This window comes from Patella vulgata, chromosome 7, assembly GCF_932274485.2.
Source record: "Patella vulgata chromosome 7, xgPatVulg1.2, whole genome shotgun sequence".
Lineage (NCBI taxonomy): Eukaryota > Metazoa > Mollusca > Gastropoda > Patellidae > Patella > Patella vulgata.
In genome coordinates this window covers 67,570,228-67,591,526 of record NC_065885.2, presented here as the reverse complement: position 1 = coordinate 67,591,526, position 21,299 = coordinate 67,570,228, and the positions used below count along the sequence as shown (strand labels likewise).

Below are 21,299 nucleotides of genomic sequence, written 5' to 3'. Positions count from 1 at the left end.
CAACCGGAAATTTTAGACGAAATACTGGGTTTTTTTTCCAATCTTTAATATAATCAACCATAAAGTCATTGGCAGTTTGTGTCAGTTGGTTTAGTTTAGCGTAAATCCAAAACAAATTGTATTCTTAAGTTTATTGTCACTGCTTATTGTTTATTTGCCAGTAAACTTCTATAATTGTGCGTCCATTTTCGTTTCGGTGAAAAACGTTTTACACCTACAGAATGTGGGTCAGTTTTTTCAAGACGGGCAGACCCCATAAAAAATTGTTTGACTAAAATAATGAATAATAGATGTCAGAAATGAATTATTAAATAAGTAAAAATATACATTGACTCTATTCAGTTAAGTTTCAGTAGCTTAACTGTTTGTTTCAAAGTGAAACATGTATAGATAGTCGTACTAGGAGCCACCTGGACTAGATTTATTTCTGAAGGCCAACTCAAGATTTCGTGAAAGGTGGCTGAGATGTACATTGTAAATAAAAGGCTAGGGCACGTGATCAGTGGCGGCGCCAGGGGGGGGGGGGCAGACCATTAATCTGGTCTGCCCTCTGTTTGCCCCCCCCCCCCCCAATAATTTTAGAAAATAAAAAAAAGTATTTGTGATACGTTTCGGTAATCAATACCTTCAACGGTGAATAAATCCCACATCCCCACTCAGTCATAAACTTGCATGTTGTAGAGCATTTCCGACAGTCTATTTTTCAAAATTTTCTTGGCGAGGTCCCCAATGGACTCGCTATAACTTTGGCGTTCACAAGGGGAATTCGTTGAGGTTCGCAAGTCCGTTCGTTTGACATTTTGTTCTGATCTAGTCGGATAAATTAGTGATCAGGCGACGGACGGTATCTGGTCAGATCTATTTAATATCTCTACGATCGGTGCCTGGGAATACTGTAAAGACAGCATTTCCGGCAGTCTATTTTTCAAAATTTTCTGGGGGAGGACTCCCTCCTTTGACGCTCGTGAGTGGGCTTCGTCGTGATTCGCAAGTCCGTTCATTTGACACTATACCTCATCGATCAGTGCCTGAAATACTGCCAGGCTGCATTTCCGCCAACCTGTTTTTCTAAATTTTCTGGGGGAGGCCCCCTTCGCCTAGTTGAAGCTCGTGCCTTTGCCCCCTTAACCTTGGACTTTGCCCCTCCAATCACCGACGGCTGGCGCCGCCACTGTACGTGATTGTTGGCGAGATTATATATAGGTTAGGTTTAAGAATTTGGGGGGAGAGGTTAAGTCTCCACATAAGCACTGACCTAGGATGATGAAAAATTAGTTCGTGATATTTCCTAGTTTTATTAAAATACATACAATACATTAGATTTATATACAAAGGCGATTTCACTGTTTATTGGTGTTGGTGGCGCTGATGGTCTTCCTTGGGTGGTGCTTCTGGTATTCTGGTATTGTTGTTTCTGAAGAGAAAAGAAAATAAATTTGAGGCTCTCGGGAGAGAGCCACATTAGTGTGTTTCCTACAACGGATTGGATTTTATAAAAAAATCGTGTTTGTTCCACATCACCGGGTTACGGCTAGGGATTCTTATATCTACTTGATTTTAATTACTAACGGTTAGGCATAGGATTTGATATATGGTTTGTTTTGGGTCAGGGTGGAGACTGGTCTTATTTAATCTAATTTACTGTGCACTAGGATGTCGTTCAGATTTTTATTTTTAGAATATGCAATTATAAGTTTCTGTGTGAATATTTTCGGGTGATTTTCTTGGAGATCAGTATAGTGTTTTCTGATGATTTTGGACGCACTTGCTGCTGTTGCGCTAAATGGAACTACAAAAGGAGCTATTGCGCTAGCCGTATGAATATTCAAACCTAGGGGGGCTGTTGTTTTCAATTTGTCAATCCAGAATTTTTCTCTTGTTAGCCTAAACGTTTTAATTTCTTCTGAAGTTTCAAAGTCGCTCTTGGTCTTTTCTATTGGCGTGACAATGAGATCTGAAATGTCATGATTTGGTTGGTTGAAATGAATTGAGACAGGTTTGTCTTTTTTGGTGACTATGTCAGACCGGTGACCGTTAATTCTTTCCCTAAGTGCATTTTGAGTCTCCCCTACGTATTGCTTGTCACATTTTCTGCATGAGATAAGATAAATTATGTTTGAACTACTGCATGAAAGTTGGTCTAATATTGGGAATTTTGTGCCAGATGTTTTGTTATGGAAATGGTCGGATATGTTTAAGATTTTGCATGTTTGACATCTTGGATGGCCACAAATATTGGTTTTATGTGCTGATTGTATATTATTTGTTTCTTTGGCGGCAAGCTCAGCTAGAGTGTTGTTTTTTATACGTCGTAGATAGCGTTTGGAGTATCCCCTTTCCCGTAGTTTGCTAAATACCAATGTACATGCTGACTCAAAGTCGGTCTTCTGAGTACATATCCTATGAAAACGGAGAATCTGAGATTTTATGATGCCAGAGAATGTATGTTTTGGGTGAAAGGAGCTTTTGAACAATAATTGATGTGTGTCGGTTTCTTTGAAAAATACTTTAGTTTCCAATTGGCCTGTGATTTTGGTGTTGTTACTTTTAAAAACGGTAGTATCAAGGAAATCTATGCTGTTATGGCTTACATTTGCGGTTAATTTGATAGATGGATGATGATTGTTCAGGATGTTGAAAAACGTCCAAAATTCGTCTAGTGTGTAGGTCCAGACTATGAAAACGATCGATCAGTGCCTGAAATACTGCCAGGCTGCATTTCCGCCAACCTGTTTTTCTAAATTTTCTGGGGGAGGCCCCCTTCGCCTAGTTGAAGCTCGTGCCTTTGCCCCCTTAACCTTGGACTTTGCCCCAGCTTTGCCCCTCCAATCACCGACGGCTGGCGCCGCCACTGTACGTGATTGTTGGCGAGATTATATATAGGTTAGGGTTAGGGTAAGCGTTAAGCCTCAAGGGCTAGGCCCAGGGTTATGATTAAGATTCGCGCTATATATACTCCTGTTTACATCTCGTGACGTTTGGCCAAACTTAATTGGAGTTGGCCTTATCTGAAATAGACCTAATTTTAACCGAGCTTCCACCTATATAGAGTGATGTCGCTTGTTATATTACCCATTCATCATACTTGTGTCATTATCAGATCAGTTTGAGGTAAATGTGTATTCTGAGATGATTATCATATTGTTTGTTCTATTAGTAAATGTGTAACAGCTAGATTAAAATTATCATTTGTCTTGTTTGTAAATATATATATTATTTCAGGGGCGGATCCAGGAATTTTTGCAGGAGGGGGTTTGCCAGGTTCCTGTTAAGGAAATCTGTCATCATCGTCTCTAAATTACACAGGCATACATACAGATTGAGCTTTTTAAAGAGAAATCATTTTTGTAATGATGTAGGAACACATTGTGATTTAATTTCATTGATGCAAGGCATACAATTTTTTTTATGTACCTGAGCAGGGTTTTGTTTGGACCCCCAGCCCCCCTCTCTGGATCCGCCCCTGTATTTGTCATATTGTTATAATTTTATGTACATGTTTATATATTGCATGCTGTCCTATCAATGGATGTTTCGATACAATAAAATCTTAAATCTTAATCTTATGTTTTTTATACTCCAGATAACCATCAGATATAATCCATTATATAATTATTTTATTGGCTAAATGCTACTAGGGCCTATCATATAGTTGTCCAATAGAAAAATATATAAACATATGTAAATTTGATTTCGGTATTTGAAATGGAAGCTGTGTCTAGAATATTCGTTAGGTCAATAACCGGGAATGGCATCTACATAAATAAGCTAGAATACTGCAATTAGACCATATAGCCTGTTGACTGGGAAAGATTTATGTTTGGCCGCAAAGATCACAAGATGTAAACAGGGTTTGTTACAAATGGCGCTGAATCTCATTAATGTTTATTTTGTTTTAAATATTAGATATCAGAAGCCCATCTTTTCCCGGTAAGATCACAACATCAATGTTGATTTAAATTGACAAATATTTCTCGTTTTCAATGTGGAAGACTTTGGATGATATTGAGTTAGAGACTTGGCTACTTAATTAACTACAATAAGAACGTTTTTTCCACATTCGAGACATTTTTGTTTTGACATTTTACATGGAATAATCGGGTTGACAATTTGGAAATATTGTTTTAACCACTTCGCCCCGGCCGTGTATTAACAAGAATTGAAATTAAACGTGCCATTGTTCTGCTCACTGGGCTAATGGGGACAGCCCCCCCCCCCCCGCCCGTCCCCCGCCCGTCCCCCGCCCCAACACTAACGACCCCTAATCAAATAAAATTGAGCCATATATATCATTTGTCTTGTTTGTAAATACATGTATATATCTATTATTTGTCATACTATATCTTTATATACATGTTCATATTGTATGCTGTTCATGTGTCGAGGGAGCCACGGTGGCTGGTTGGTTAAGACGCTGGCTCGCTAGCCTGGAGGTCGGGTGTTCGATCCCTGCATTGGCGGAGAAAGTTCATCTGGATTTTCCGACGTGGTTTCCCCTTGTCAGTGGTGCAGAACGGAGGGCCTGACAAGGACAGCTGTCTAGTCCTTCGGATGAGACGAAAAACCGAGGTCCCGTGTATACATTGGAATGCACGTAAAAGATCCCTTGGCAGTTGGAATTCGATATAAGAGTAGGCGATAGTGCCGCTGCCCGGGCAAAATTTCCCTCATAGCACACTGTATGGCGTATGCCCGTCTTCAATAGCCCAGTATAGGAGCAGAACAGTAGGACGTTAAACCCCATTTCATTTCATTTCATGTGTCAAGAGGATGTTAAACCCCATTTCTCCAACACGTGTCCTTTATCCCCAATTAGTTAACAGCCCATGTGGCTAGCATTATGTTAATCCTTCAAGATAAGATTATCACACTAACGGATTCTTGTTTTTTCTCGTGGTGCAAGACAGCGTGTATCGCCCCGCGCAGGCTCTTCTATTAGTGTTTTGCCTTGACAGTCATGTAATATAGAGGAGCCCGGCAGGTGACAGGGTCACGGACGAGTATGCGAGTGAGGGGGAAATGGGGTTTACCGTCCACTTAAATTGTCACGTATAACTGGGAAATCGAAACCACGCCAGTTGACTTAATGACAGACTTTTTTATACAACGCACACGCGCTACCCCCCCCCCCCCCCACACACACACACGCGGACGAGTATGCCTTGGTGGACTTGTGTTTCGTTGTTTAAAAAACAAACTAAGTCTCCTATTTTAAATGCCATATCAGGACCGATGGAAAATCGAGGCGTTCTAACGTACGCGTGCATGTGCTTGTGGGTGAGACAGCTATACAAGTAGTTTCAACCCCAAGCTTGTAGGCCTATGTAACGAGGGTTATGGTCCTCCGATTTTATTCCTCTGCTAAAGACCCATAAAAATTATTGAAATAAAATTGTATTATACACTAGTCAAGAAACTCTCTCTCTCTCTCTCTCTCTCTCTCTCTCTTATCATGCTAAATCATAATGTACACGATGTATATTACACATTTTTTACCACAATTACGTTAACAGTTATTTTTACCCGAGTTCATTGAAATAATATTTCTTTCTCTTAAAATCCTCCCTGAAAATCGTCAATACCCCCCCCCCCCCCAACCTTTCTTATTGGTAAATGAATAACAAGTAATATAGTGAATGGTATACATGTGCGTATTGTAACAACCTATAATCGGTGTAAATATTACTAGTTCGAGGTTACACTTTGCCATGGGTCGTTACCCTCGATATAGTATAAAAGGGGTACTGGGCAATACTTCATAGGACATTGTATCAAATGAATTGAAATGGGGTTTAACGTCCTACTGTTCTGCTCCGATTGGGCTAATAAAGACGAACATACGCCATACAGAGTGCTATAAGGAAATTTTGATGTAAGATGGAAATGCCAAGACAATTTTAATGTAATGTTCAAACATATGCCTAGGGTTATCCAATATACAAAACTTTTTATGAAGAAAATGACTGACATGTAATTTGGAAGAAAAAAGTCCCGCCCCCTATAGCACACACACAAAATAATAGTATGAAAACTCCAAATATAAATATGGAATAGACAAAAAAAAAATGATAATTTTTATTTTTTTATATCCGAAGGACAAGAAAAAACCCAAACATTTATATGAATTAGAGGAAAGACAAAGCTGTGTTTATTTTTTATTTTTACATGGAAAAGGACTGGATAATTCTTGAAACGCATTTATTTACAAAGTATTATATCAACGGTAACGGTAGCATAATTATAAATAAGACTAGTTTATGCAATTGGCAATATACTGTTGTTGGGTACGTTGATAGATATCTCGCTCTATTATTTCTGATGACTAAGAAATGGGTTTAAAATTCATAGGTAAGTTACGTCGGGTTCGTTATAAACACACAATATATTGGTAAGTTTCTTGAGTCTAAATTTGTTCTAGTTTCCTTGGCAACTATAGTTTAAGGCACGAGAGCTAATACCCGAGAATTCCATCACAACTTCCTTATATGGATAACGAGTGAAGATGCGCGTGCTCCTTCCTGCACAGAAGCCTTGCCATCATTGCCAAATTACCAGATGTGTACGTCTGAAAGCTGATCTAGGTATGGGTTAACACCACCATATATGGGATATGGAGACCTATTATCGTATCCTTTCAATGACTTTTCACTCCAATTGGGAAGTAGGCCTCTTAGAATTAGACGAAAACAAACTTTTATTGCGCGAGGGAAAGTTCTTCTGTGTTGCCAAATATGTGATTGGTAGGAAGAAGATGTGAATTTACTGTGCCCCACAGAAACGTAAATAAGGCGAAAATACAGCTCAAGAAATTATACAGTGGATTCATTTGTTATGTGGTGATATTTGGGGAGGTGTGGTCGCGTGGCAAACTTTTCATGTGATCAGTTCGAGAATGTAACTGTTGGAAACATTCCACTTCTAGTAAATAACGGCAAACTGCACGTGCATATTCGCGTGCATTACTCCATATACGATAGTGATGTCCTAGTATTCCGATTTACTGGATATAGATTAGTGATCCCCGTGTTTTTAATTTCAACCATTTATTATTCCAATAATTCCTGGATTACACGTTTTAACTTCCCACCCCCAATTTAGAAGTTTTAATAAGGAAGAATGTCATCCAGACGAAAGAGTAACAAACCAACAAACAGGAGATCTTTGGATATAAAAACACCACAAGTTAGTATCTTTATCATTTTTTTTTTAAATTTTGAATTTTTTTACAATTTTTTAAATGTTATACAATTTTTTAAATGTTATACAATATTTTTTATTTTTATATAATTTTTGAAATTTTAACACAATTTTTGAAATTTTAACACAATTTGAATTTTAATACAATTTTTGAATTCTAACTCAAATTTTTGTATGTTTATACAATATTGGAATTTTAATACAATTTATTAAAATAGAGATTAAAATAATTTGTACCATTTTGAGATGAAAAAACACATGATCAACAATTTTGTTGCAAAATTTATTCCTTTTTTTATTGAAATAAAAAAATATTGCCAGCTTTCTCAGCAAAAAATGAAATTGAAACAACAAAACAGAATTATGAGCTTGTATACAGGGTGTCTTGATTAAGCTTGTGTACATGTTGTCTATGAGTCTGGAGCTTCATATGAGTGATATAAAATGAGGTTGTGGTATTTCTATAAATAGATATAGTTATACAAACATATTATACAGGTATTATAAGATAGAGAGAGAAATGAGGTTTAACGTCCACTCGACACAAACTAGGTCATTTCGGGACTAACACATGGTTCAATTTTATTTCAATAATTTGTTAGCGTGTATATATGTAGGGGTCTTTAGCAGTGGGAGGAAACTGAAAGACCCGGAGAAAACCCACAAGGTTGGACAGACGACCCTACTCTTAGTCATGTACCACCAGGCAATCGAAACCATGCTAGTTGACTCAATGATAGACTGTATGTTACAGCGTGCACATGCTAACCATTCGGACATCCCCCCTCCCCCCCATCAAACTGATTGGTTTGACATGTGCTTTAGATCATAGGGTCTGTCAATGAGTCCAGTGATGTGGTTTCGATTCCCCGCTAGTACATCACAAGTAGTTCACAATAGGGTCGCCTGTCCAACCTCAAGGGTTTTCTCCGGTTTCCTCCCGCTGCTAAAGACCCCTATGCGCAAGCAAATGAATGAAATAAAATTGAACCATATGTTAGTCCCGAAATGGCCTAGTTTGTGTCCAGCGGACGTTAAACTTTCTCTCTCTCCCCGAGCTAGGGAGAAGGAAGACGGACATAACATCATAAATTGTGCTATGAGGGACATTTTAGCAGGACAGCGACACTATGGCTTAATATTATATCAAATTACAACTGTCGCGGGTTCTCTTATGTGCTTGTTCGTTTTTCATCTCATCTGAACATCTATACGTGTATAGGGGATCATGTGGCTAAGTGGGTAAGATGCTGGCTCGCTAGCCTGGAGGTCAAGTGTTCGATCCCTGCATTGGCCGAGAAAGTTCATCCAGATTTTCCGAAGTGGTTTCCCCTTGTCAGTGGTGCAGAATGGAGGGCCTGACAAGTACAGCTGTCTAGTCCTTCGGATGAGACGAAAAACCGAGGTCCTGTGTATACATTGGAATGCACGTAAAAGATCCCTTGGCAGTTGGAATTCGAGTAGGCGATAGTGCCGCTGCCCGGGCAAAATTTCCCTCATAGCACACTGTATGCCCGTCTTCATTAGCCTAGCATAGGAGCAGAACAGTAGGACGTTAAACCCTATTTCATTTCTATACATGTATGTTGTCCCGTGCCCTGGGGGGTTGGATGGCTGAATGGTTAGCGTGCGCGTGATGTATCATAAAGTCTGTCATTGAGTCGACTTGCGTGGTTTCGAATCCCCGGTTGTACGTGACAAGGAGTAGGGTCGCCTGTCCAACCTCGTGGGTTTTCTCCGGGTCCTCCGGTTTCCTCCCACTGCTAAAGACCCCTACGCGCAAGCGAATTATTGAAATAAAATTAAACCATATGTTAGTCCCGAAATGACCTAGTTTGTGTTTAGTGGACGTTAAACCCCATTTCTCTCTCTCTCTCTGTCCCGTGCCCTACGCCACTGACAAAGGGGAACCATGTGTTAGTTATTAAGAACTGTTCGATTTTGGGGATTGAATCCTCTGAATGGTCTAACACATGCGCTTTATATCATAAAATCGATCATTGAGACACGTGACATGATTGCGATCCAACACTTGTACATGACCAGTGTAGGGTCAACTGTCTAACCTTGTGGGTTTTCTCCGGGTCCTCCAGTTTCCTCCCACTGCTAAACACCCCTACATGGAAGTAAATTATTGAACCATATGTTAGTCCCAAATGACCTAGATTGTGTTGAGCAGTGGGACGAGACCGAAGGACCCAGCAAAAATACCTGAGGTGGAGGAGAGACCCTACTCCTTTTCAAGATTTGGATCCTCATGATTTAAAATATGTTATACCTTTCCACATCAGAATAATAATAATAATAATAATGAGGTTTTATATAGCGTCTTCTCCATCCTCAAAACGCTTCTGGTAAAACTGTCAAAACAGGAAAGTCTTTAGTGCAGATTTAAATTGATTAAAAGTTTGTTGATTCTTGATCTGTTGTGGAAGTTCGTTCCATAATCTAGGACGAGCTGAACTGAAAGACCTATACCCATATGATATTTTATATTTTACAGGTATTAAACATGGCTGGATGTGATGAAGAATCGGATGATGAACAATTAACAATACCCCCAGATCTATTTCAAGATTTTCTAGAACTCAAATCTTCTACTCACCTTAATACAACTCAATTAATGAGAAAACTCCTTAAAGAATACCACAGGTAATTCAATTATACAAATAAGATCTGGACGGAGGGGGACAGGTAAAACAGTTATACAAATAAGATCTGGACGGAGGGGGACAGGTAAAACAGTTATACAAATAGGATCTGGATGGATTGAGGGGAGAGGGGTAGGGGACAGGTAAAACGTTATACTAAAAGAATCTGGATGGATCGAAGGGGGAGAGGGGAGGGGGTCAGGTAAATCAATTATACAAATAGGATCTGGATGGATGGAGAGGGGAGGGGGAACAGGTAAAATAGTTATACAAATAGGATCTGGACGGATGGAGAAGAGGGGGACAGGTAAAACAGTTGTTCAAATATGATCTGGATGGAAGGGGGAGAGGGGGACAGGTAAAACAGTTGTTCAAATAGGATCTGGATGGAAGGCGGAGAGGGGAGGGGGACAGGTAGAACAGTTAATAGGATCTGGATGGAAGGGGAGAGGGGAGGGGGACAGGTAGAACAGTTAATAGGATCTGGATGGAAGGGGAGAGGGGAGGGGGACAGGTAGAACAGTTAATAGGATCTGGATGGAAGGGGGAGAGGGGAGGGGGACAGGTAGAACAGTTAATAGGATCTGGATGGAAGGGGAGAGGGGAGGGGGACAGGTAGAACAGTTAATAGGATCTGGATGGAAGGGGAGAGGAGAGGGGGACAGGTAGAACAGTTAATAGGATCTGGATGGAGAGGGAGGGATACCACAGGTTAAACAGTTGTACAAATAGGGAGGGGGGGATAAAAAAGTTATACAAATAGGACCTGGATGAAACGGGTTAAACAGTTATAAGAATAATATCTAGGGAGAGGGAGGATGCGTTTAATGTCCACTCAGCTGACTCAGCACAAATAGGATCTGGTGAAAGGGAGGGGGGCGTTTAATGGGATCTGGGGAGAGGGAAGGGAGCACTTAATGGGATCTGGGGAGAGGGAAGGGGGCGTTTAATGGGATCTGGGGAGAGGGAAGGGAGCACTTAATGTCCACTCAGCACAAATTGGAAGTGAATTGGTTCCAGAGCCATTAATGTCCTCTCAGCACAATGTTGATCGGGGTTGAGGTGGGGGTGGGATTCAATAGCCACTCAACACAAACTAGGTGATCTTTGAACCAGGAACTGATGTCATCCACTTGGTAATCTCGTGGTCGGGATGGTCACCTGACCGTTATCTATGTCTGTTAATTTTTGATTAGCTTTCTGACGTTAGACAAACATAGGCATCAGATACCCAGGAACAACTCAGTCGTGGATATTGCTGCTAAAACATATCTGCTCAAAATTCAATCAATTGTGAAATGAAATGAAATGGGGTTTAACGACCTAGTGTTCTGCTCCGACTGGGCTAATGGAGACCAGGATACGCCATACAGTGTACTATGAGGGAAATTTTGCCCGGACAGTGGCACTACGACCTACTCTTATATCGAATTAAAACTGCCAAGGGATCTTTTACGTGCATGTCAATGTGTACACGGGACCTCGGTTTTCCGTCTCATCTGAATGACTAGACAGCTGTCCTTGTCAGGCCCTCCGTCGTGCTTCACCAACAAGGTGAAACCACGCTGGAAAATCTGAATGAACTTTCTCGGGGGCCAGTCGTAAGCCTCCACTGCCCTGTACGTCCCGGACCTGTAATGATACTAGCTTCACTCAAAATGAAAAGATATGATTAACAAGAAATATGTAACAGAAAAAATGCAACCGATCTTGACGGTGGTCGTCTCTTGAATGGTGATATCTGCCAGTTGACGTCACGAGCATAGGCGTACGGGGAAATTTTTGACTGGGGGGGCGGTGGTGGTTGGTGCCCAAAAAATGTAGTTAGGTTCTTAGTATGTTACATAATAATAATAAATTCGCTGTTAAATTGGACACATTCAAGAAGACAATATTTTTTTTATACAACTTTTACAAAGTACAATTGTGTGCCCAAATTTTCCCAGCATTTGGTGCCCAAAATGGGAGGGCAGCCGCCCCCCCAGCCCCCCCAGCTCGTACGCCTATGGTCACGAGTCTTAACAATAAGGGCGAGAATCCGGATAGAATCCTGGAAAACGTTAAAAAAAATTTAATAAAGTGTACTAACTGTCGAGGGTTCTTTCACGTGCACAGTAATGTACATATGAACAGATCTTAATGACTAGGAATACCTTCTCTGTCAGCCTTGAAGACGCCAACACTGACAAGTGGGGGCCAGGCTTAAACAATTTAAAAGGTTCTACTTAAAGATACATTATGTTAGATAAAGAGCTGGCCATTCTTGTTATAATAGTCCAACAATAGGTAACGAAAAATGATTACAATGAAAATTTCATTCAAATTACTTTATTCTTAGCCAAGTTATCACTGTGCATTGATTGTTTATTATCATAATCATGGTACTGGTATATTCGAGTCTTAGCCTCGCTTTCACATTTTTAGATTAAATCATTAAATGGCCGAACCATTCTCATCTGATGGCATCGAGAGTTAATTATGGTCTTGTCATGTTAATAAATGTCTAATTGAAAATTCATATAACATTTAAGGCCTGAAGAAAGACCTGCAATAGGCCGATTTAGCTCTTGAATACTACCTCTTCAAACATACATTATGCAAGAACTAAATCTGTCTATTGCAGGTCTTTCTTTAGGCCTGAAATGTTACCTAAATTATAAATTAGATATTAATTAACTTATCCAGACCTTAATCATCTCTCGATGTTATCGCTAGCCTGCGATATTTACTAGATTTGATTGCGATCTGCTGCTCAATGCTCATTGATGATTAAATCAAAAATTAGATTATCGAGACTATTTTTTTTATGGTACCGACTTTAGTAATGATGATCGAGGGTAGGCCTAAAATTCAATTTCGGTTCAGAGTGGATCAATTTGACTGAAACTTTCAACATATTCCCTTTACATTATCTAGTTTTTTTTAACTATTATAGTGAGAACTGCCAGCTCTTTATCTAATCTTCCATAATGCCCCTTTCAAGAATTCAAACCCTTGACTCGCTACTAGAGTGTTCAGTACCAAGACAAAGCTCGTACACCACCTAATTGTAAATATTTGTAAATTTCAACTATATATAAATTATATATTTTCTCTTTTTTCTTTTCAGTCAGTCTGTGTCGGGCAGTGAGAGTGAACAAGATGAAAAGAATAGCAATCGTAGCTATGGCAACCACAGCATGGAACCTGAACCTAATTATGAAATCATTGCCGAATCTCGTATCAACCAAACAAATGCTCCAGAGGAACATATGGACTTCGATCAACCGCTTGATCTCACCGTTGACAGAACACCAACTCACAGTCGCGGTGGATCTCCAAATCAACGAAATTTTGTCGCCAAGGCATCACCGTTAACAATGCACCTGCCAACAACACCCATGCGAAATAACAACCTGCCCTTCATAAAAATGGAACCGTCTGCCAATGTTCCTATTAAAACCGAGCCAGATTTTCAAATGCAGGTTCCGACGACTAGCGTTTCTATAGCAACCCTACCTACACATGAAAATTTAACAGATGTTAATAATCAATTGTTTTTGAATGGAATCGGAAACCTTATTGCCATGCCCTTTATGCCCTCGCCTCAAATGTTGGAAGGAGTCCGAACAAATTTAATCAGCATAAAAGCAGAACCCCAAAGCTGCCCTTCTCCCGTACCACAGGTCCCTGTACCTCCACGGCGGATGAAACCTGGTCGCAAACCGAGAGGAGGTGGAGTTGCTCGTCCACAGAAAACACAACCTGGGGAGATGAAAATCATTGCTGAAAACACCCTTTTTCCTGGCGTATACACCAGTATCTTGAAGCTTCCGTGGAGTCGCAGATCCAGAAATAAGCCTCCACTAACAGCCAAGCCGCAAACTACTTCCGCTATAACGGTGACTGCGCAACATACACCAGTAGTTGATTCATCGGTATCGATACCGTCCTCGGTTCTGCCTCCAAGTTCAGCTTCTCCTAACCCAAATAACACACTTCTCCTTCCCGCTAGTTCTCAAACCATTATGTCGGCTACCACGTCCCAGTCGGTCATGATGGTTTATCCAAATGCCACCATATCTGCTGTAGGGAAGCCAGTACGACGCAGGGGTCGACCTCCAAAACTACCTGTCCTCTCCCATCTGCTTTCAGAAAAAAAGGCGAAGAAAGTGACCGCAGAGACCCACGTTACAAATGTTCGAGATATGGTGGTGCCGATTCCTGCAGTAGTAACCAAGGCAGCACCTTTAGTACCTTGTAGTCAAGTACACGCTTCCTCATCATCATCTCATCCCGAGATGCTGTCCCTCATCAAGACGGAACCGACCTCGTCACCAAACGATTCCCCAACTCAAACCTCTGTCCCAGAATCAAACATCTCCTCCGTTGAACAGAATGGCTCCATATATCAAGAAATGCTCCTTTCTTCAAAATCTTTAGTCAACATTCGACCGAGACGACGACAGTCAACTGAGGTCAAACGTGGCAGCGATTTCATGTGGACGTCTTTTAAAATCAAACCAAGGGGTGGAAGGGGCACGAGGGGTCCGGACAGGCGAAAAAAAAACTTGTTGACTCCAACTGAATCTGTGTCAACTGAAGAGGAATTTGATATACAGCAAGCAGACATGGACACGGATGATGTTTGCGTTTCTCCGAATATGTTTCAGGAATTGTTTCACTGTAAGATTTGTAACGCTATTTTACCAGCAGATGGGAAGATCGAACATCAACGAGAACACCATCCAATGATGATAAAGTGCGCCACCTGCAGCACTCCATTCATTGGCTATACCCACAAAGATTTTGACGTTGAGAAAGCGAAGCTAAATTGCGAACTATGTTCGAAAAAAACACTGACAGTTTCAAATGGCAGCATAAATGCAAATGGCAGCCAAAGCATTTCCTGTGATCTTTGTGACGGTTTGTTCAAATCGTTTCATGCGTTCAGCGATCATAGACTCAAAGTACATGGCAACGAGAAGATAACTCTAGACACTCATTCATGTGAGGAATGCGGGAAAATATTCTTTACGACAAAAGGTCTGAATCACCATATGAAAACCCATTCAGACAAAAGCAAATCACAAGCCGTTGAAAACGGTTCAAAGTTGTTCCGTATGCAGGCTGATGAACAGACAGAGAATAAGGATGAGGAGTGTGACGATAAATTTCAAGAAAATTGTGAACTTGAAGAACATTTACATATCAAACATTCGACAAGTGGACAAAATGTCTGCCCGTGGCCGGGATGTGAAAAGGATTTTACGTGTGAGCATGATCTCAAACTTCATGTTTTGATACACAAAGATGAAAAACCAATGAAATGTGATTTTTGCGAGTATCGCTGTCGACAACGAAATGCGTTAAATTGGCACATGAGAAAGCATCCAGAGGCTGCATATAAATATCGTAAATACGCCGCTACTTTAGGCGGGGACTGATTCAGATGTAATAAATACTCCCTGGTTAATTATTCAGTGATGGGATAATAAATACTCCCTGGAAAATTACTCGCAATAAATACTCCCTGGTAAATACTCGCAATAACTGCTCACTTGGAACTGAAATTTTCTGTTTGTTCATTCGCTCGTTTGTGAGGCTTAGTGGCTTTTTCCATCAAGGGTGATATCGTAGACAAATGTTTTTTCTAGGAAAATTGCCAAAAGAGCCGGGAGTATTTATTGGTTGATTGAGTCTGGGTGTTACTAATTATAAAACTTAATATGTATCTCCAGATCCTTTTCAAGCAGACAGCTATTGAAGAGTCTTGGTAATCAAGACTGAAAGAGACGTAGAAAAATTTTGTTGTCATTTCATCTCATCTCATTCTCCATCTTTTCTACATCTTGGTTAAATGTTTTTAAAAACAAATTTGTCGCTGTAATTTGCTCCCAAATCCCCTCATTAAGCGCAACAACTAGCCGAGGGAAATGGCTGCTTCATGCAAATTATTCTGTGAGAGTTGTCGTCTGACATATAAATTTATGTTAATTTATAAATAAGTTAGACATCTTGGATTTGTTACTTTAAGGCAAAACAAACAAAAATATTCCAGTTCTCACCCAATCCTTACCAAAAATCTAATGTAGGAGGACATAAATTCAAGACTAATATGGCCCCCCCACAAACTTTGTAAGAATATTGACTTTTCTAGGTTCACCCAGTCTGGTGTACTCATAGGCCTCTTCTTAGTCCGAGGGTGTCGGCTGGCCGAAGGGTTAACGGGTACACATTGTATCATAAACTTGAACGTGACGAGGAGAAGGGTCCCCTGTGCAACCTCTTGGGTTTTCACTGGGTCCTCCAGTTTCCTCCCACTGCTAAAGACCCCTATGGCCAAGCGAATAATTGAAATAGAAAATTTGAACCATATGTTAGTCCCTAAATGACCTAGTTTATGTCGTGTGGACGTTAAACCCGATTTCTCTCTCTCCCTTCTCAGTCCATTCTGAAATCAGATTTAAAAAGATGGTAAACTCCACACCTGAACATTCAAATAAAACTGTAGACATTATTGAATTGTGTTTGTATCTTCAGATGAAAATCTGCCTTCGTTAAAACTGTCACAAATACTACAGAAATTTTGTAGACAGACTTGGAATAACTGTGGTGTAACATCTCATTCTTTCTCACTAATTGGGGTAACGAAGAAGTGCATACGTCATGCTATGAGTGACATATGTCATGCTGTAGGTGACATATGTCATGCTGCAGGTGACATATGTCATGCTATAGGTTTCATAAGTCATGCTATAGGTGACATATACCATCCTGTAGGTGACATATGTCATGCTGCAGGTGACATATGTCATGCTATAGGTTTCATAAGTCATGCTATAGGTGACATATACCATCCTGTAGGTGACATATGCCATGCTGCAGGTGACATATGTCATGCTATAGGTGACATGTGCCATGCTATAGGTGACATGTGCCATGCTATAGGTGACATATACTTCGCTATAAGTGACATCTTCATTACTCCAGTTAGTGCAGAAAGCAGGGCCCTGTTTCCCGAAATCTTAACTAAACTTAAAATCCAAATTTTAGTAGATACTTCAATTTTGATTGGCTAAGCACTAAAATCAATCTAATATTATCCAATCAAACTACTTAAATTTGGATTTTATCTTAGTTAAAATTTTGTAAAACAGGCACCAGGACTTTAAAACTTCATTTCATTTGAATTCATTTCTCAGTTTGTTTCCAGTGCCAAATTGTGCCTTATAGCATTTTACTATTAATTGTGATAGATTTTTATATTGTAAATCATAAAATATTGTTTTAATCATATAAGTTTATTTAAATCACAATTTACTTTCATATTTGATAAAAATCGCTCATTTTTACATGTTTTTTTAAAAGCAATTGTATTTTATTTTTTACTTAAACATATATATCAAGAAACTTTTTTTTTTTAAAATTCGAAAAATCTATTTTAACTTTGTATTTGTTGAAATTAAATATTTGATATAATATGTATATTTTGTTTATTGCTTAAATTAAATATTACTTTTTTCTGCAATATAAAGTTTTAGCAGTTAAATATTTAACAATTATTCATAATGGTCGATAAAATTAAACATATATTTTTATTGAATTGGTACTTCCAACAAAATCTGTGTTTAAACACTAGTCACGACAGACATGGATTAGCATATGGCATATGCCTGTCATTATTAGCTCAGTTGATACATAAAGCCTTTCATTTGCTAGACATACTGTATGTACATTCTTTGAATGGTATTTACTAATTGGAACATAATCAAATAACACACTATTTATGGATAACAATTACTATGTGTGACTTTCAACAAGATTTCACAAGTCATTATCAATCATATAACACAAAAAAAAAAAAAAAAAATGAAAAAAAAATGATTAAAATAATGACTTGTGAAATCTTGTTGAAACGCACAGTGAAATAAACCATAGTAATTGTAATCCATAAATAGTGTGATATTTGGGCACTGTATGTACACATTCTATAAGAGAATAGTTTTTTTTAACATGTGAAATCCTTAAATGATAAGTTTCATCAGGTGTTCTATAAAAAAGAGTCTGAGCTCCTTTAATGAATAATTGGGTATAATTATATATGGTGCTGAAAGTACAGATATAATATATTGTACCAGAAAGTTTTTGTGCTGCTGCGGGGGAATGTTTTGTTGCCTGGCAACCTATTTTACTAGGAAGCTTTTGAAAGGGTTAGGATGATTTATTGCTTAAATATATAAATACAATTGTAAATTTAATGTATGTTGTTGATTTTTGTTGTTGAAATATTTTTATGCATAAATAAAAAACACTGCCAAATGATATTTGTTTTTCTTAAGATTTAAGGGGGTGTTGGATGGCCGAATGGTTAGCACGCACGCGCTGTATCATAAGGTCTGTCATTGAGTCAGCTAGCGGGTTTTGATCCCCTGGTTGTTAGTGACAAGGAATTGGGTCGCCTGTCCGACCTCCTGGTTTTTCTCCGGGTCCTCCGGTTTACTCCAACTGCTAAAGACCCCTACGCGCAAGACAATTATTGAAATAAAATTAAAAACCATATGTTAGTCCCAAAATGACCAAATTTGTGTCGAGTGGACATTAAACTCTCTCTCTCTCTCTCTTTCTCTCTCTCTCTCTCTCTTTCTCTCCCTCAAGAGTATTAACCTGTCTCTCCATCTCCAGTCACCTCAGTGAAATAAGTTAGCATGTCACCTTCTGGTATCTGGGAGCTGCGTAAGGATGAACCCTATTGGTTTTCAAATTCGGTGTGGAAGAATGGGATCAGAGAGGATGAACTGAACCCCTGATTTTCAGCTTTCTAGGAGATGCAGTCGAGTTCAGATTTCTTTAAGATCTTAATCAAATTTGGTCAACATCCAAGTTTTCCTTTCGAATAAATGGCTCCGCGGTGGCTAAGTGGGTAAGATGCTGGCTCGCTGGCCTGGAGGTCACATGTTCGATTCCTGTATTGGCTGAGAACATTCATCGCGATTTTCGGACGTGGTTTCCCCTTGTCAAAGGTGCGGGGAAGATGGTACGCAAAACTAAAAACTGAGATCCCGTGCATACATTGGCATGCACATAAAAGATCCCTTGAGAGTTGGAATTCGATATAAGAGTAGGCTAGGCCGTAGTACCGCTGTTCGGGAAAAATGTCCCTCACAGCACACGGTATGGGGTATGCCCGTCTACATTAGTCTGGTCAGAACAGAACAGTAGGACATTAAACTCCATTTCATGTTTTCATTTCTTTCGGATATACTGTTGTCTATGGCTGTCTATTTGTTTGCCTACATTGAAAAGTTAACGTTATTATTCGATTGAATTTAAATTTATACTCCGTGTTTACTTTCATGAGATGAAGAATCTTGATGATGTCCATTGAGAAATTTTGGGGAAGCTCTAGGGGGATTGGGTGGTCTGTCATTGAGTCACATGGCGTGGTTTTGGTTCCTCGCTTGTATGTGACAAGGGTCACAAGGAGTAGGCCTAGGGTCGCCTGTCCAACCCGGTGGGTTTTCTCTGGGTCATATGGTTTCCCCTCACTGATAAAGGCCCAGACGACGTGCAAACGAATTATTGATATAAATTGAAACATGTTATTACCAAAATGACTTAGTTTGCGTCAAGTTGACGTTAAACCCCATCTCTTTTATATTCATAATACACATAGTTTGTATAAAAGGCAGCATCGGGAAGAATTACTGTGGCACAATTTAGTTAAATCCACCCAAATCCACCATTATTTCAAATCATATAATAATAATTGATATATATTTGATAATATACTGTTCTTTATGTCAAATTGTCATTTTAATTTAAAATCGTAAATTTTTTGTTTCAATAAATATCCTTCAAAATGCAATTTCCAAGCAAGCGATTTCGTGCAATGCATGAGTTATGTCCCTTGCTTACAACTTACACACTTGCATAGAAATCGCATAACGATACGATTTTAAATTAATAATGACAGTTTAGCATAACATAGGCTTACGGTATATTATCAATATCGATAAAAATTATTGTGATATGAATTTAAATAAATTAAAGAATGGTGGATGTGTTTACCACTTACAAACTTGCTTGAAAATCGCATTTGAGGGGCATTTTGACACAAAAACGTTACGCTTGTATATTAAAAACGACAGTTTATCATAAAAAACGGAATATTATTAAATATCGATATAAATTATTGTCTTTATAAGTTGAAATAATGGCGGATTTCGGTTTATTTTGTTAAATTGTGCTACTGTACTTTTATTGGAAATAACAAATTTAACCCGAAAAATAGTTTTGTGGGAATTTACGAGACATAGTACGACACGATGAACGCCGCAATGAATGGACGAATGAATGGATGGACGAATGAATGGATTATAAATGAATGAATGACTTCATGAAATGGAGTCATAACTTCCCGCTTTTCTGCGTCAACCGGGCTAATGAAGACTGTACAGTGTGCTATATATAAGGGAAATTTTGCACAAACAGCAATTGAGTTCTTTTACGTGCATGCATGCTATATAGCGTAGACATGGGATCTCGATTTTTTGTCCCATCCGAAAAACTAGACGTTGTTCCTTACCAGGCCCCCAGAATGCGGTCAGGTACAAAACTCGGAAAACTCGGAAATCTCGGAAAATATTTTCCGACTTTTCTCCTCTCCGAGTTTTATGAATTGACTCGATTGAAAACACAAAACTCGGAAACTCGGAAAAAATTGTCCGACTTTTTGTTTCAAACTGAAAAGTCGGAAAATATTTTCCGAGTTTTCTATTCAAACAAAAAAGTCGGACAATTTTTTCCGACATTTCCGAGTTTTGTGTTTTCAATCGAGTCAAATCATAAAACTCGGAAAGAGAAAAAGTTGGAAAATTATCAAAAATATTATTTTAAATTGGCGAAAGTGGTTGTAGTAATACATCTATTTAATAAGTTGGACATAATCTGTAACTTTTCAGTTATATTTTAACCAAAATAATGCAATATGGCAGTTATAATCGAATATCCGAGTTTTCCGAGTTTTGTATTTTGGCCTATACGAAAACACAAAACTCGGAAAACTCGGAAAGTGGCAAAAAGGTAACAAAATAAAGAAGTTTTCATTGGATATGGTGTGTAAGGGTTGTAATATGTACAATTTCAATTTGACACATGGCCCCGAGGCCGAACCTGCCCCGTTCTCCCATACTATATACGTCGTGTCGAGAATAGGCCTACCGAACTTTTAGAAATAAAATTGGCGAAAGGAGTGACAGTAACACATCTATTTAATAAGTTGGACATGATCTATAACCTTTTCAGTTAGATTTTAACAAAAATACTGCAATATGGCAGTTATAATTAAATTTCCGAGATTTCCGAGTTTTGTACCTGACCCCAGAATGCAGCAGTAGGCTATCACTGTGATCAAATCGGTTATTAACCAATTATTAGCCTAGTTTCACTTTCGATTTAAAATGGGGAAAA

The 21,299-nt window shown here is 39.0% G+C and overlaps 1 protein-coding gene across 1 annotated transcript; it reads left to right on the top strand.

The window, feature by feature from the left end:
- Positions 1 to 6,372: 6,372 nt before the first annotated feature.
- On the top strand, positions 6,373 to 18,152 carry LOC126827469 (uncharacterized). The gene is made up of 3 exons (XM_050556823.2): positions 6,373 to 7,182; positions 9,701 to 9,849; positions 12,958 to 18,152. The coding sequence occupies exons 1-3, from the start codon at positions 7,117 to 7,119 to the stop codon at positions 15,272 to 15,274; spliced, it is 2,532 nt and encodes an 843-aa protein (XP_050412780.1). The 5' UTR covers positions 6,373 to 7,116; the 3' UTR covers positions 15,275 to 18,152.
- The last annotated feature ends 3,147 nt before the right edge of the window (positions 18,153 to 21,299 follow it).

Coding starts and splice junctions, on each gene's coding strand:
- LOC126827469 (XM_050556823.2), top strand. CDS start 7,117: ATGTCATCCAGACGAAAGAGTAACAAACCAACAAACAGGAGATCTTTG. Junction 7,183..9,700: donor TGGATATAAAAACACCACAA/GTTAGTATCTTT, acceptor TATATTTTACAG/GTATTAAACATGGCTGGATG. Junction 9,850..12,957: donor CTCCTTAAAGAATACCACAG/GTAATTCAATTA, acceptor TTTTCTTTTCAG/TCAGTCTGTGTCGGGCAGTG.